The sequence below is a fragment of the Cucumis sativus genome, chromosome 2 (genome assembly GCF_000004075.3).
Source record: "Cucumis sativus cultivar 9930 chromosome 2, Cucumber_9930_V3, whole genome shotgun sequence".
In the NCBI taxonomy this organism is placed as follows: Eukaryota; Viridiplantae; Streptophyta; class Magnoliopsida; order Cucurbitales; family Cucurbitaceae; genus Cucumis; species Cucumis sativus.
In genome coordinates, this window is record NC_026656.2 from 4,100,222 (window position 1) to 4,115,026 (window position 14,805).

General features: G+C 28.6%; 1 protein-coding gene across 1 annotated transcript; it reads left to right on the forward strand.

The window, feature by feature from the left end:
* The first annotated feature begins 810 nt into the window (after window positions 1–810).
* Window positions 811–3,683, forward strand: LOC101213840 (tetraspanin-8). Its single transcript, XM_004144658.3, has 2 exons — window positions 811–1,423; window positions 3,113–3,683. Exons 1-2 carry the CDS (start codon window positions 917–919, stop codon window positions 3,413–3,415), a joined length of 810 nt encoding a protein of 269 aa, XP_004144706.1. The 5' UTR covers window positions 811–916; the 3' UTR covers window positions 3,416–3,683.
* Window positions 3,684–14,805: the final 11,122 nt, after the last annotated feature.

Consider the following 14,805-nt stretch of genomic DNA (forward strand, 5'->3'; position numbering starts at 1 on the left):
ATTTACATAATTTAGTTAAATCTTAATTTAGGATAGAAATTTAAGTTACATATACTAAATTGTTATGTATTAAATTTAAAAAATGAATGGCTTCCATGTTTATGATTACAACGACTAAATTGTAAAAAAGAGAAAGAATTAGTAGAATATGGACTAAATTGTTATAAACAAACATGTATATACCAATATTAATTTCTTTCAAAACTGTAAAGATATATCCACATTATCGTGCAAAAGTAATTTTTACTTAACTAATTTCAATAAAATACTATAATTTAGAATATCAAACGTTGACATTTATTAATACGTAGATCAAATTCTAAAATTTATTAAAAATTGAAAAGACATACATTTGAAAATTACAATACATGGGGTAAAATAGAATGAAACTCATTATATAAGATCAAAAGCATATTTTAATGTGAAGTTGTGAATGCCTCTTCCTTTTATCATGTTATAGACCGATTCATGTTTACGTGGTTTTGGTATCTTTTTCAGGTTGTTCCTTGATGTGGAATAGTATTCTCTTGAGGTCGGTTTGCATAACAAATATTTTAAAATTATATAATTATTTTTAAAAGATATTATGTATGCATAAAATTCAAATTTAATATATATATATATATATATATATATATATATATATATATTTTAAAAGATTAAAGTTTAAGAAAGAGAAAAGATTTGACCCTAAACCCAAACTAACAAAGAGGAAGAGATTCTTCAAATTCAAAATTCCCTCAAAAGCAAAAAAGAAAAACCACGTGGCATTCATTCATAGCGAGTTTCCAAAATCAACTTATTTCCATAATCGCTCTAATTCACTCCATTTTCCTCTTCTTCTTCTTCTTCTTCTTCAAAACAGTCTCAGAAATTTTCTCCTCTCATTTTACTTCACTATTCCAAATTCTTCACAATGGTCCGAATCAGCAACAACCTCGTTGGAATCCTCAACTTCATCACCTTCTTACTCTCGATCCCAATTCTCTGGGCCGGCGTTTGGCTCAGCAAACAAGGAAGCACCGAGTGTGAGAAGTATTTAGACAAACCCATTATCATAATCGGCGTTTTTCTCTTGTTGGTTTCTCTCGCCGGTCTTCTCGGTGCTTGCTGTCGAATCTCATGGCTTTTATGGGTTTACCTTCTTGTTATGTTTGTTCTTATTGTTATTCTCTTTGCTTTCACCATTTTCGCTTTCGTCGTCACTAACAAAGGCGCCGGTGAGGTCTTGTCGAATCGGGGTTATAAGGAGTATAGGCTTGGGGATTACTCTGGTTGGTTGCAGAAGAGAGTGAACAATAATAAAAATTGGAATAAAATCAAGAGCTGCTTGATTGATGGGAAGATCTGTTCTACCTTTGCTGATAAGTATATTAAGGATACTGTTGAACAGTTTTATCAGGAGAATTTGTCTGCTCTTCAGGTATGATCAACCAATGAATTTGGGAATTGGTTTGATGTTTTTGAGCAGAACCCAGATTTTTTTAAAAATTTATTTCTGTTTCAGCTTGAATCTGGATTTTTTATGATTATCATTTATCTCTGGTTTTGAATTGTATCTTCTAGATAGAGATCTGTTGTGTTGATCTTTAATGCATATTTATCTCTGATCTTTTGAGTTTCTTCGTTTTTATCTTTTTGGTCGTAAATTCAAATTTTGATTTGAACTTTAAAGGGAATCCACATGCTTGTTGGGCAAAGTTTATTACATGGTTATTTTGAAATACTGTTTCTCTGTTGTTCTTTTCACTTTCTCAAAAAGTTGATCATCTTTAATTTAGGGGCATCATTTAAGCAAAAAAGGTTAGGCATATATTTAGTCTTTGTCACAAATTATTTCTGTCACACTCATCACCATATTACCTTTATGCTTTGTTGACCTTTTTGTTTGTTGCTTTTCTACTTCTGGGTCTAGATCTATCATCTAGGTGCCTCCTTTTAATCAATATTGGTTTGAAAAAAATTGAGTTTGAATTGTCCAATTGAACATGGAACTTTGCTTCTGGGACTGCTGTTACTTTGCAAGAAATTGTGGGTGTGTGTATGTTAGACTAAATTCTTTGATGAGTACTGAACTTTTTGTGTATAAACAAGATTGGGGCTTGTGATATTTGGTCAATACATGCATGTGGTATTCATAATCTAATAATCGCAACCTATTTCCAGGCTTAGTTTACTTGCAATTCTTTTTCAACCTTTTTTAATTGACTGTTCAGTATTGATGAGCAACTCCCGAGAATAGGATCTAACAACCTTCTTGAGGAACAAGAATTTTAGACATAATGCTTAAAAACCCCAAAACCAATTTTATCTCCACCCTTAAGATAGACTGGATTATAGATTACTTAGAAGATCAAACAAAGCTTGTGGTTCTCATCGACCCTTGCTCTTTGACTCACTCCCTAAGCAAGATTGATCAAGTTAAGCATGAATGATTTTGAATGTGCAACCTAAACTTCATAGAATTGCAAAGGAACTTAGTTGTACGTTAAATAAAAGCTCAAAAGCTCTTATACTACACTTCTCTCCAGGGAGTTTGTCGTGATTCCATTCTGGATGCATGCTTCAAATATCTTCTCATTCACCTCAACAACCCCACCATTGGAATCTTCCTTTGAGCGAGGCACCATTATAGGGTCTTGAAATTTGAATTCTGTAGGAAGGCAATGACTTTTGTGATATTGTCAATGATCGTTTCCTTCTGTTTTCCGTTTTAGTATGAGTGACATACCTTTGATAGAAATTTCTATGAATGGATTCATAACTTGAGGGAATATGTACTTGTTCAGTGTACACAACTGCTTGAAAATCATTTCTTCTGTTCATTGATATTCTTGCACTTGGGGTTGACTGGGATTCCAGCGGTTCTAGACTTAAACTTTTGATTCGGAGGCTTAATAGTGTGCATATGCATATTCTTGTTTGATTGTCGTTGATGAATATCACACTCCATGAGTGCCAAGTCCTTTTCTTATTTTTACGTTATTCCCTCCACTTCTAGTTACAAAATTGGAAATCTGATTTTTGTTTATGTTTGATTTTTCTAGCACATGGATCATGTTCTTCATATATTGAATGTTGATCAGTTTCTAATTTTTGCTCTAACGTGCAGTCGGGTTGCTGTAAACCTTCCAACGACTGCAATTTCACTTATGTGAGCCCAATTGTCTGGAACAGGACTGTTACAAACTCGCCCAACCCGGACTGTAATTTGTGGGAAAATGATCCCAATGTTCTGTGCTTCAATTGCCAGGCCTGCAAGGCTGGGTTGCTTGATAATATTAAGAGCAACTGGAAGAAGGTTGCTGTTGTGAACATTGTATTTCTCGTCTTTCTCATTATCGTCTATTCGGTTGGCTGCTGTGCTTTTCGAAACAACAGAGAGGATCATGCCTATCAACGGCAATGGAAGTGATCTCAAGCTGAACCAATAGTTCTGTAAGCATTCTCGTTGTTTAGTTTGCCTTTTTCTCGAATTCCCCTCTATGTATATTGTATTTCTCCTCCCTTTTCGGAGGTCGTGATTTTGTTTGTTTGACTTTGATCTGCTGTTTTCTTTGGAGATATGATGATTTGTAGTGCTGACATTGATTGTCTCTCTCTGTTCTTCCATTTTGTGAAGTTTGGTTAGATTCTGGTTAGTGTAACATGAATTTTTGGCATGAATTATTGCTGTTATTTCATCTCCCTTTTTCTTAACCCTTTGTAATGTCTTGGAGATATGCAACCCATCAAAGTTTCATGCTTGGAATCCAAATAGAAACCTTTAATCCAAAAGAACTAAAACAAACCAAAACGGTCATTGCCACTATTGGTGGATATAGAGAAAAGATCTCCAACTAGTAACGAACAGGGAAAGACTATAGGTTGTATTATAGTCAATTAGCCAACCCCAAGTCTCGCTTTCTACCTTTAATGTAAACGACGATGAATGTTACGAGAGGAAGGTTGGTTGTAGTAAATACTAATGTCTTGAACATCTCCCTCTAGGATTTTAAAGTACCCCTAGAGATTTTTCAATTCCTCTGACCAAATGTTCTATAAACTACCAAAAGATGCTGCGTTGGATAGAATAATATATCTTTATCATTCACCACATCCTTTCTTTATTATTTTTTTTTATATTTTCCATGAAGAATCTAAATCTAGATTGTTTCATCTGATTGAGCCTACAACCTTAAAATAGAAGAAGAAAATTGTAGAAACCACGATTGCATCACATGAGGTTGTTATAAATTAATCACACCATGATTTTTTTTTGTCTTGATCAGTCAACCATTTAAACTAACATAAACCCAAATTTGCAAATTTTAGAAATCACTTTATAGGGATAAACGTCAGTCTCAATCAACCAAGCACTAGCTATAAAATTGTTACCGTCAAACCCAAAGTCAATATCATTTTTTGTTTTTGTTTCTTTGAATTGAGTGTTTTTAATGGTTAAAGTTATTGTTTTCGAATATGAAGGGATGGATGGTAATAATTAGGGTTTTTTTTCTTCCTCAAAATGCAAAATATTTACAACGTACATAACTATTTTTTTTTTTTAAAAAAAAGGTTCATAAACCCTAAATTAACCTAATAATTATTATAGTTTTGGATATCAATTTGCGTATTTTACCATATTTAAAAGGGTATTTTCAAATATTGGAGAGCGAACCTATTTACAAAATTTTAGATCTCTATCAATAAATTTCTTTAAAAAGTCGTGAAAATTTTGGAATGATTAATTAAATTGAAAATTCGAGATTAACAACTCTGTTGTTCCTAAGTAGTTTTTATAATTTTTACATCTTTGCATCATCACATAAGCAGAACTTAGAACAAAATTGTAGTAGTGTCAAATTGAACTTAGAATATGGAGGGTAGAAGGTCTATTTGAAATGAGATCAACCTCCTTGTCAACATTAGGCCCACCTTCGCCACTCAAGAAAAGCCCAAATTTTGTCAAATGGGCCTAATATATTGTTTGAGTTTCGGGTTAATTAAGTTGGCCCAAACCTTCAACAACCAAGCTCAATGATCTATCCTAATGCAAAGTTCTCGTTCTACTTTTTCATATTTTAAAAAACAAATTTTTCAAATATAACTCTTACAACTTACACATATTACTTATTTCAACTTTTTTAAAAATAAAATCAAATTTTTATAGGCATATTTAAGAAACCATTCGTTTAGATGATCCAAAGTGATTCTAAAAGAAATTAATTTATACTCCGTCTACTAACCATTTTGTTATTTTGTTTTTTCTTTTTAAAATTAAGCCTATTTTCTTTTGAATCACATCGTAAATTAATATTTATATTGTTTAGGATTGGATTGATGTGTCGAGAGAGGGGAGGGGTATCCCTGTTTAGTTTTAGTGTAACAAAGTGAAAAGTAAACATTAATGCATGCCATCAACTCAAACAAACTTGTAGTCATTTTCGTAAAATAACAAAAACCTAACCAACATTGACCTACAACTTTATCCATATCATCACAACATTTATTCTCTCGACCATACATGCTGTGATCTTGAATTTCACTTTGCAAATTCATTAGAGGATCTTAGGTACACAACTCTTGATCCCGTGTTTAAGATTATTGTTGATATCATATTTGACTCGTTGAAATTATAAAAAAAAGCTTAAGAACTCGGTAATTAGAACCCTAAAGTGAATTTGTTAATTAATTCTTAATATTAAGAAAATTTTGGGTTTTTTTTTTCTATTTATATTTATTTAGAATTAGGAAATGGCTTGTGGGACATCAAAATTTTGAGTAGATACAAAATGTACCTTTTTGAGTAGTTGTGGGTCTAAGGGCTCTTGTAAATGTAAATATACCCCTACAAATGGGGTAGCATCATATTATATAGATTATATAGTTAGAATGTAAGTGATGTTAACAAAACATGCATTATATGATACCCCATACATATATAGGATCCAATTCTAGTCCTTTTCATTCCATATAAATAAGCTCGATTCCAATCAATCTTGAATCAAGTAATTGAAAATTCCATCCATTTTTTTTACTTAACAAGTAGTAGAGTGGATAAATAGTTAATGTGGTTGCGTCAATTGTTGTTTTTCTTTAAGTAAATTGTTGTTGATTGTTGAGAACTCTTAAGGTTCATACAATTTTTAGTTTCAATGTTGTTGTGAAATTGTTATTCAGTTTATCAAATGACTATTTATATGCCTCATTTATCATCAATAAAATAAGAAAGAATTTCTTTACTCTCTACTCTAATATGGTATCAGTTGAGAATTAATTTTTCATCAATCACTGCCACGACTGAGACAAACCCTACTCTTCAACCTTTTTCATTCGGTGCTCCCGAAGGCTCATCTTTGACCACCAACACCGTTCTAACACCCTCTTCTGTCATTGCAATGTATGCAAACCCATACTACCTTCATCATTTCGATAGCACAAACCTAATCATGGTTCCCACATTAAAAGAAACCAGAAGGAGACTCCTCACAATCTTTATAAGATAGATGTGCCACTTTTTTTTTTTCTATTGTCAATTGGTTTTGAGATGAAACCTTATACTATAAAATATATTATCACAGTTTATAAAGCTTGAATGAGTATTCAATCCAATTAAAAAGAAATTGAGATTCGGTCCATATCGGTAAACTTGAAAAAGACACCATTTCAAGGGCCATGTTGAAAATCTCATATTGGAAAAATCAAGGTGGACTCACACCACTTTTAAGAAAGACAAAAAAACTGAACCGAAAATCTAAACTAACGATTAAAAAAAAAACATAACCGAGCCAAAACAGAAAAAAAGATTAGATAGAAATGAAGAAAGGAAAAATGAAGACTTTTAAAATATAAACCAATCTGTCCAACCTGATATGTATGGTGGAATCCAATTGATTTTTACTTCAAGCATTAGATCGTCTGTCTTAGTTAAGAGGAGTCATGAACATTACAGGTTCAAAATCACGATCAATTCCTTTTTCAAATCTTGCACCAGTTACACGAGTCCTTCCTGCATGCCATAAATGACCTACGAATAAGAAGAATATCCTAGAACAAAATGAGAGATAGCTAACCAACTTCTAAGAGAGACATAATTGACTGCATTAATTTCGGTAGTTACCCCCCCACGGAATTTAAAGAACCTAAAGGAGTATGGGTTATATATTCCGTGGAACATCGTTCTTGCCAAGGCTGGATGCCTTTTTTCAGTCTACTCAAGTCCAAACCATTAAAACTCCTTAGTGGTTCTAACCACAGAGCACGCAGATCCAAAAAACGCATAGTCTCTCCCAATTTGACGGTGATAAACAATTTGAAGTACATTTTACTAAATTGACCATAATTCGATAATAATAAAAAAGAAAGAGAAGGTTAAAATACATAGAAATTTCTTAATCTAAATTAGTCTCTTGCAAACAAAAGACGAATGATTCCAATAGCAATGGATGAACATAGTTAATAATTATTGGATGAGGGGCCACAACCATTGCATTATTTTAGTTTGAGAATAAAGGAAATGGATGAACAACTTCCATGTGCCAATCATTCACTTCTCTTTTCCATTTGGACTCTTTCATTCACTTTCCTTTATTTTTGTTGAGACCCATTTTATTCATTTCTGACTTGTGATGGATATAATGATCTTTAACAATTTTCCAAAACACAATTCCATTTCCTAAACTATTTTTGGTTTTCAAAATCCACTTTTTATGTTTTCTGTTTCTAATTAATTTTTTTTTGAAACAATCTAATTAAAAGAAAATCTTATAAATTTAATAAAATAAAAATTAAAACACGTGCTTAAAAACTTGTATTATTAAAACAATATGAATGGGAGTGAACAAATTGAATATGATGAAAGTTGGGTAGAAAAATGTGAGCAATTTTGTATGGATCTTATGAATATTAATGGTAGATATTAGATATCGATCCACCACTAATAAACAATTATGATTAAGATGTCAATGCACATTGTTTGACAATTAAAATGCAAGTAACCTTCATCCATTTAATTCATGGTGTCACGCAAACATTCGTTTTTAGTGTCTATTGCCACGTGACAAAACACTATCACCCAATTTGTTGTCTATATGTGTCTCAAGCTTACACACTAAATGTAATTCATCGCTTACTTGCTCATTTGCCTATAAATATAAAGGTCTTTAACATAATGAGTTTTGAAGAGTTGATGTATTGAAATGACTAATTTGAAACATGAGGAATCAAACATATATTCTTCAAAAAAAAAATCATGAACAAAAAAAAATATCATTTTTAAAAAATTTATAAAATATAATAAAACAAATATAATATAAACAATAAACATGTTAACTTATTTAAAACATGTAAAATATTTATTATATTACATTAGAAATTCTTATGGATAACAAAAAAAAAATTATTTACAAAATGCAGGAAAAAAAAGAATAATTTATGCCTTTATTGTTCCTATAATGTCTTTTAAGAAAATAGTTATATTTCCATTGCATTTTATTTTATAGGAGTGTATGTTTAATTTGGACAACTAAATATTTCCACAATGATATGATATTCTCTACTTTAGGTATGCACCATCGTAACTTTGTTTATGCTATCATACAAAAATATCTCCTATCAATAGAGATAGTTGTTCTCACTTATATACTTTGGTTGTATTAACCTTACAACTCTACAAATTGAAGACAATAATTCCATTGCATCATTCCGAATTTGTTTCCTCGAAAAATGGCACATGGCCTCCACGTCATTGCCAACAAAACCTTATTAGACAGCTCATCTGCGAACTCGGCTACTTTATTATTGTATTCCCAAACTCTACAAAACTTAAACTTAAAGGACACCAAACTTCAATAAATATTTATATATACACACGCACATGTATGTGTGTATATATATTTAATCATTTCCATTTTTATGGGAATTTTAGTTTTCTATTCCATCTAAGTTTGGAAACAAAAAAAATGTGAGAAGTAGTACATTTAGAAAATAGAAAAGTTGTGAAAGTTATACACAATTTTTCAAAACAAAAAAATTCATTATTAAACATTTTGTTGGGAAAGAGTAATTAATATTTTAGCAATTCTTAGTACTATTATGGGATAAGAAATCATCTAGAAGAGTAAAGTTCTAGTTAATTATGATTGAATTAAACTTGTTTTGACTAATAAATTATTGTTACATTATCTGTCGACGTATCATGTATGGACAGAAAGCCAATATATGTTTATGAAGCTATTACATAGGTAGATCTTTAGTTTTGTCAACGAATCATACATGCGAAGAGCTTATGCCCACACTTGTATGCTAGTTCTACCCATGAAACAAATTTTGTAGGCAAGGTATTTTCTCTTAACTACGCGAGCAGAAAATGCTTTTTGTCCACACGTTTACTTTCGTGGGTATTTTTGTCAATGCAAGTAAAAAACGTGGGTAGAAGAAAAGACAATAAGCTTTTGGCCTATCCACGTGAAAAAAATTCAACAGAAGGCTTTGCCCACGCTTTTCTTAAGATCTGTCGATATTTTTATACACTAACAGAGACCAAAATTCTTGTAGTGATATTTTAGTCTTAATTTAAACTTCAAACAATTTTTTTCACTAATACAAATTTGATCTTATTTCACGCACAAAATTTTTGATTTCTTAATGGTCATGGCAAATGACCATCTTTTTCTTGATACAATGTTTATCTTAACGATCATATACGTCAAGAAAAGTCCCCTTGTTATGTTGAAGAAATACGAAAAAACGTAAGAAAATGTGGATTTTTTATTTCCTTGATAGGCAAAGTTTTCTTAGTTTTGTTTATGGTCCACAAACATCAGAAAACTATTTTTCGATGAACAATAAAGTGCATCAAGGATAATATATTAGTTTACTAGCAATACCTATCAAGTTAAGTTGGACTGTCTTGATGGACTAGAGTCATCAATGGATGAATTTTCTTGATTTGTGAGAGCCACCATCGAAAAAAAAATTAATATGTTTGTTTTGGATTTCTTGATGACTTTAGAATTTTCTTGATGGGTCTAAGGTTTTTTCGATGGACAAACAAAAAAAATTCTTGAATAATTATATATATATTTATATTCAATGAACACATGTACTTTTATTGTGTCGGCAAGATGGTGTCCCTACGAATATTTGACAAATTCAATACAATAATTATAATTTATTTGTACAAACGAAAACAATTTATTTATTTACTTTTAAATTTTCATTCAAGTACTTAATTGCACTTTTTGTCTGTGTGAATGTAAAAATAAAAAACTATTAAAATTATTTAAAATATAAAAAAAATCACCGTCTATTAATAATATAATCATGACAATAATGGACATTGATGAATACATCCATTGAAATATTTATAAATATAAATATTAATGGATGTTTTAAATAGATTAATATATATCCAAATATTTATAAATATTAATAAATGTTTTAAATATCTATTTATAATAAACGATAAAATTTGGTTACGACAAAGTTTTAAGAAATGATTTTGATCAAAGAAAGACAAAGTTTTATACATTTTTTTTCTAAAGTTGGAGGCATATAGTTAAATTAAGAAAAAATAAAAGTAATTAAAAAAATTAAGCAAATTTAAATAATTAGAAAAGGTAATTTTATATATAGCATAAACTAGAATATTTATAAAATACAACAAACTTTTAGATTTTATCAATGATATAAATATCGATAGACTTCTATATATGTTTATCGATACATTCAACAAATATTGATAGACTTCTATCCATGATGATAGAATATGATATTTATAGCAAATAGTTTATAAATATTTTGGTAGTTTTGCCATTTTCAATAATTTTTTTAATTAAAATGATTAACTATATATTTGTTTTATTTTTAATAATATGTATGATAAAAATGTTTTATGTAATTTAATTATTGAAAAAATAGTTTTAAATGATACCACTTTTAAAAAATATTTATACATATAATAAAATATCAAGATAGATAACTACAATAGATTAAAGATACTCTATACTATTTGTACAAATAATAATCTATCTTAGTGATTTATTGCGGTCCATCATAGATAGACAGTGATATATCACTATTTTTTAAAAATACTTTGATTCTTCTCGTTATATTTGAAAACCTCATTTTTTATATGTTTTTTCATTTTCTTACTTTGGTATTAGCTTATAGTTTAATCTCTCTCATTCTTTGTTCATAAGACTTTCTATATCTTTAATACTCAGAGTGATCAGCTCGAATGCAAATTTAGAAGATTATACATTCTCATAATTACATATTTATACTATATTTAAATTTGACTCGTGAGTTTACTATATGATTTTTTTTTATACTTTAGACCTCAAATATTAATTAGAATTTAATACTTAATAGATTTTTTTAAAATAGTAAAATAAATTAAATATTTATAAATTATAGTAAAATTTTGGATTCTATCGATCATAAAAATTGGATAGACTTATATCAATGTGACTGATAAAAATATATTAGTATTTATTAAGGTTGGAATCTAAAACTATTTTCTTATATAGTTTAAATATTTTGTTAAATTTACTATTTTTTACGATCTACTTATTTAATATTTGTGATGGAATATAAACGAAGATGTGATAATTAAGAACCCATACTTGGAATGATGTTTTGTTAAAAGAAGAACACTCTTGAATTACATTGAATGCCAACATTAAATTCTCTAGATCATTTTTTTAATATTTACAATCAACTCTCTAGATTTTAACAAATGTATTAATTATTACTTTTTAAGAAGTATTGATTGCTAAAAAAAGAATTGGATCGATTTAAGTTGGAGTAGAAATAAAACACACTCAAAATAAATATGAAACATATAATGACGAGTAAAGCTAACTAAACACAAAAGAAAATTTTCAAGAAGGAAAAACATATGAAGAAGAACAACTCATACACCTCTTGGGTTATATTAATAACTATATCTTTGCATTTCAAACCCTTATCCATCCTCTCCCTTTTCCTTGCCTAAAATATGTTATGGTTTTTCTTTTCTGTGTAATAAAGTGAATGATAACACATCTATAAATCTAAATAATATTTTTGGGTGGAGGATATAATAGATCTAGAGGGTTATTTTACGTAAATTTTTGTTGATATCACAATTAAGACTGACAAATTTAAATATATAACATGATGAAGGAGGATATAAGGTTTTTGGGTGGAGGATATAAGCATGACGAAGAAGACTGATCCTAATGACTTCAACAAAACTACGTATCCTTGTTTGCACAATTAATAATTATTGTGCAGAAGCGATATCAAATGATTATTTAGCCTGATACGTATGACTCAATTATATATGAGAAGATATATCATACTCAACCACACTTATTATATTATTGTTTTAGTAAAAAGATTATTATATGCTTTTTATTATACTTAATTATATTAATTTATTATTTAGTTGTTCAAGATTGGATACAAGAATGATATTTAGTGGAACATGATTTACCAAAATTAGAGTTCAATGCGTACATTGAATGAGTGGAGAGATATCGTTTAACAGACTCTAAGACTTTGATATTATTTTTGATACCTAATAAGAAATGCATTTTTTGTATACAAAATCTACATGTCGATAATATTTTAGGTTAAATACGTTGACCAAAAACCTTAGACCGCTAATGATATGATTCCATCTTCCCTTGAACAATATTATTCACTAGGACTTCAAGCAAATTCAACATTGCATCAAGTTTTGGTTGTCAATTTTTGGTGGCATGTGATGTGGACAATTGTGTACTCGATTTTCTTTAAAACCAAATTGTCCTAATTTTGGGGATAGTTTCGAGTTAATGAGTTTGTGGATCAAAAAAATATAACGTGGAGATAGTTGTAGATATAACAACTAGATTCAAAATAATCATTGTTTCTCGTTTTATTTTTCTTAAAATTTTTGCTTATTTTTTAGTTGAAATATTATTCAATTATGTAAAAAATAAAATATATATATATAGAATTCATTAAAATATACAAACAATTTATAAAACATTAGTATTATCAGATACATGTAAATCCTATTACAAAATTAATAACTATAATACAATAGTTTTTATTAACAATACGATATTAAATTTTGATTTAAAATATTATTTCTCATTTAATTCATTTCTCTTGAATGATGTTGATTTTCAACTCAATTATACTATTATGTAAATGTTGTGATTGTAAAATATTAAAAATAACCTAAATGATTATCGTGGTAGTAAAATGATTAAGTTACAACTAAAAATGTCAAGTCTAACATAAATAGGTAAATGATATATATGATCTATTACTATTAATATAAAGATCGAGATGGTTCGATATTCAATTTCTATCATATTGAAGTGTGTAAAAGAGAAAGGAGAAAAAAAGGACAATCACATGCACACACCAAGAACATAACTTGCATCATGTAGGCCATTTGAGAATTAAAGTGTTGAAATGGTGGGGTTTGAGTTATTATTGTTGTTTGTTTTTTTGAGTTCTCTCTTTGGTTATTCTCGATCTCAATCAAACTTAAGCACAAAAATTGAAATTTTTAAAAGAAAAAGAATAATAAATTTTTTTGAACATATATGAGAAAAATTATAACATCTAAATGAATAATGATGAATTTTGTGGGGTTTTCTTTCTGTTTGTAATTTTTCTTTCTTAAAAAAATACAATCAAAACTAAAGACGTAATCGTTATCAATTGGGACCGATTATTAAACGTATGAAAAAGAAAAAAAGTGCTTACAATGATTGAGGATTTAGCATCAAGTATACGTTGAAGATTGTACCAAGTGTTAGAAGGAGAGAAGTTATATTCAATGTATTGGCTGCCATGTTACCTCTTAAATAAAACCGTTTTCAAAACCTCTATGATTGGCCTAAATAATTGTGAGGTAGGTTTAAAGTTGAGTTTGATGATTATTTGCTTTTGGAAGTTTAAGTTTTTTAGTTTTTAGTTTTTTGGATTTTCAAAACTGAAAAAAGCTTAAGTGTAATTTGGTTATTGTTTTTGCATTTCTGAAGCAAAAGAAAGAAAAATGTTTGATAATTGTATTTGGTTTTCTGTTTTTAAAACCTAAAAAGAAAAAAAAGCTATGTTTTAGAGTTGCATTATATTTTTAGAAAATTCAAAATACGTTTGATCAATTATTTAGGCTTTATCGGATAACTATTTGTTGTTTTAAAATTTTTGAAAATTAGACAATCATTACCTCTCTAAATTATGTTTTATTATATATAACATATATGAATGTTTTCAAAACCAAGTTAAGTTTTTGAAAACTAAACAAATAGTTCTTAAAATCAGGCTTTTATCTAAGAATTCATAAAGTTCCATCATATTGTAAGAAAGCGAGAAGAAATAGACTTAATTTTAAAAAGAAAAAAGTAAAAAGTAAAAAAAATAAAATTACCAAACATGACATTTAAAAAAAATAACCAAACTATCTTTACAATAAATTTTCTCAAATAAAGTACATAACACCTTGGAAATATTAGCAAATAGATTCAAGATATTAGCATATATAACAATTTTAAAAAAATTGTTAAGATAAAAAAATATGTCCAAGTTTATCAATGCTAAACTATATTACAAATGTTTGTCTATCACTAATAAACAATAAAAGTTTATCAACCATAGAACTCAATCGTTGATAGACTTTGTTATATTTTACATTCTTTTTAAAAAAACGTTGTATAGACTTAATTATTATTTCTAAAATTGTTACCCATTATAATTACATCATAAAATTTTATATCTTGATTTATTTTTTAACAAAATTCATAGTGATAGAACAACAATATCAGTATTTTAAAT

Bases quoted from the DNA above. Each gene is read 5' to 3' on its own strand.
- LOC101213840 (XM_004144658.3), top strand. From the start codon at position 917: ATGGTCCGAATCAGCAACAACCTCGTTGGAATCCTCAACTTCATCACC. The intron at 1,424-3,112 runs GTATGATCAACC...TCTAACGTGCAG, and splicing joins AGAATTTGTCTGCTCTTCAG to TCGGGTTGCTGTAAACCTTC.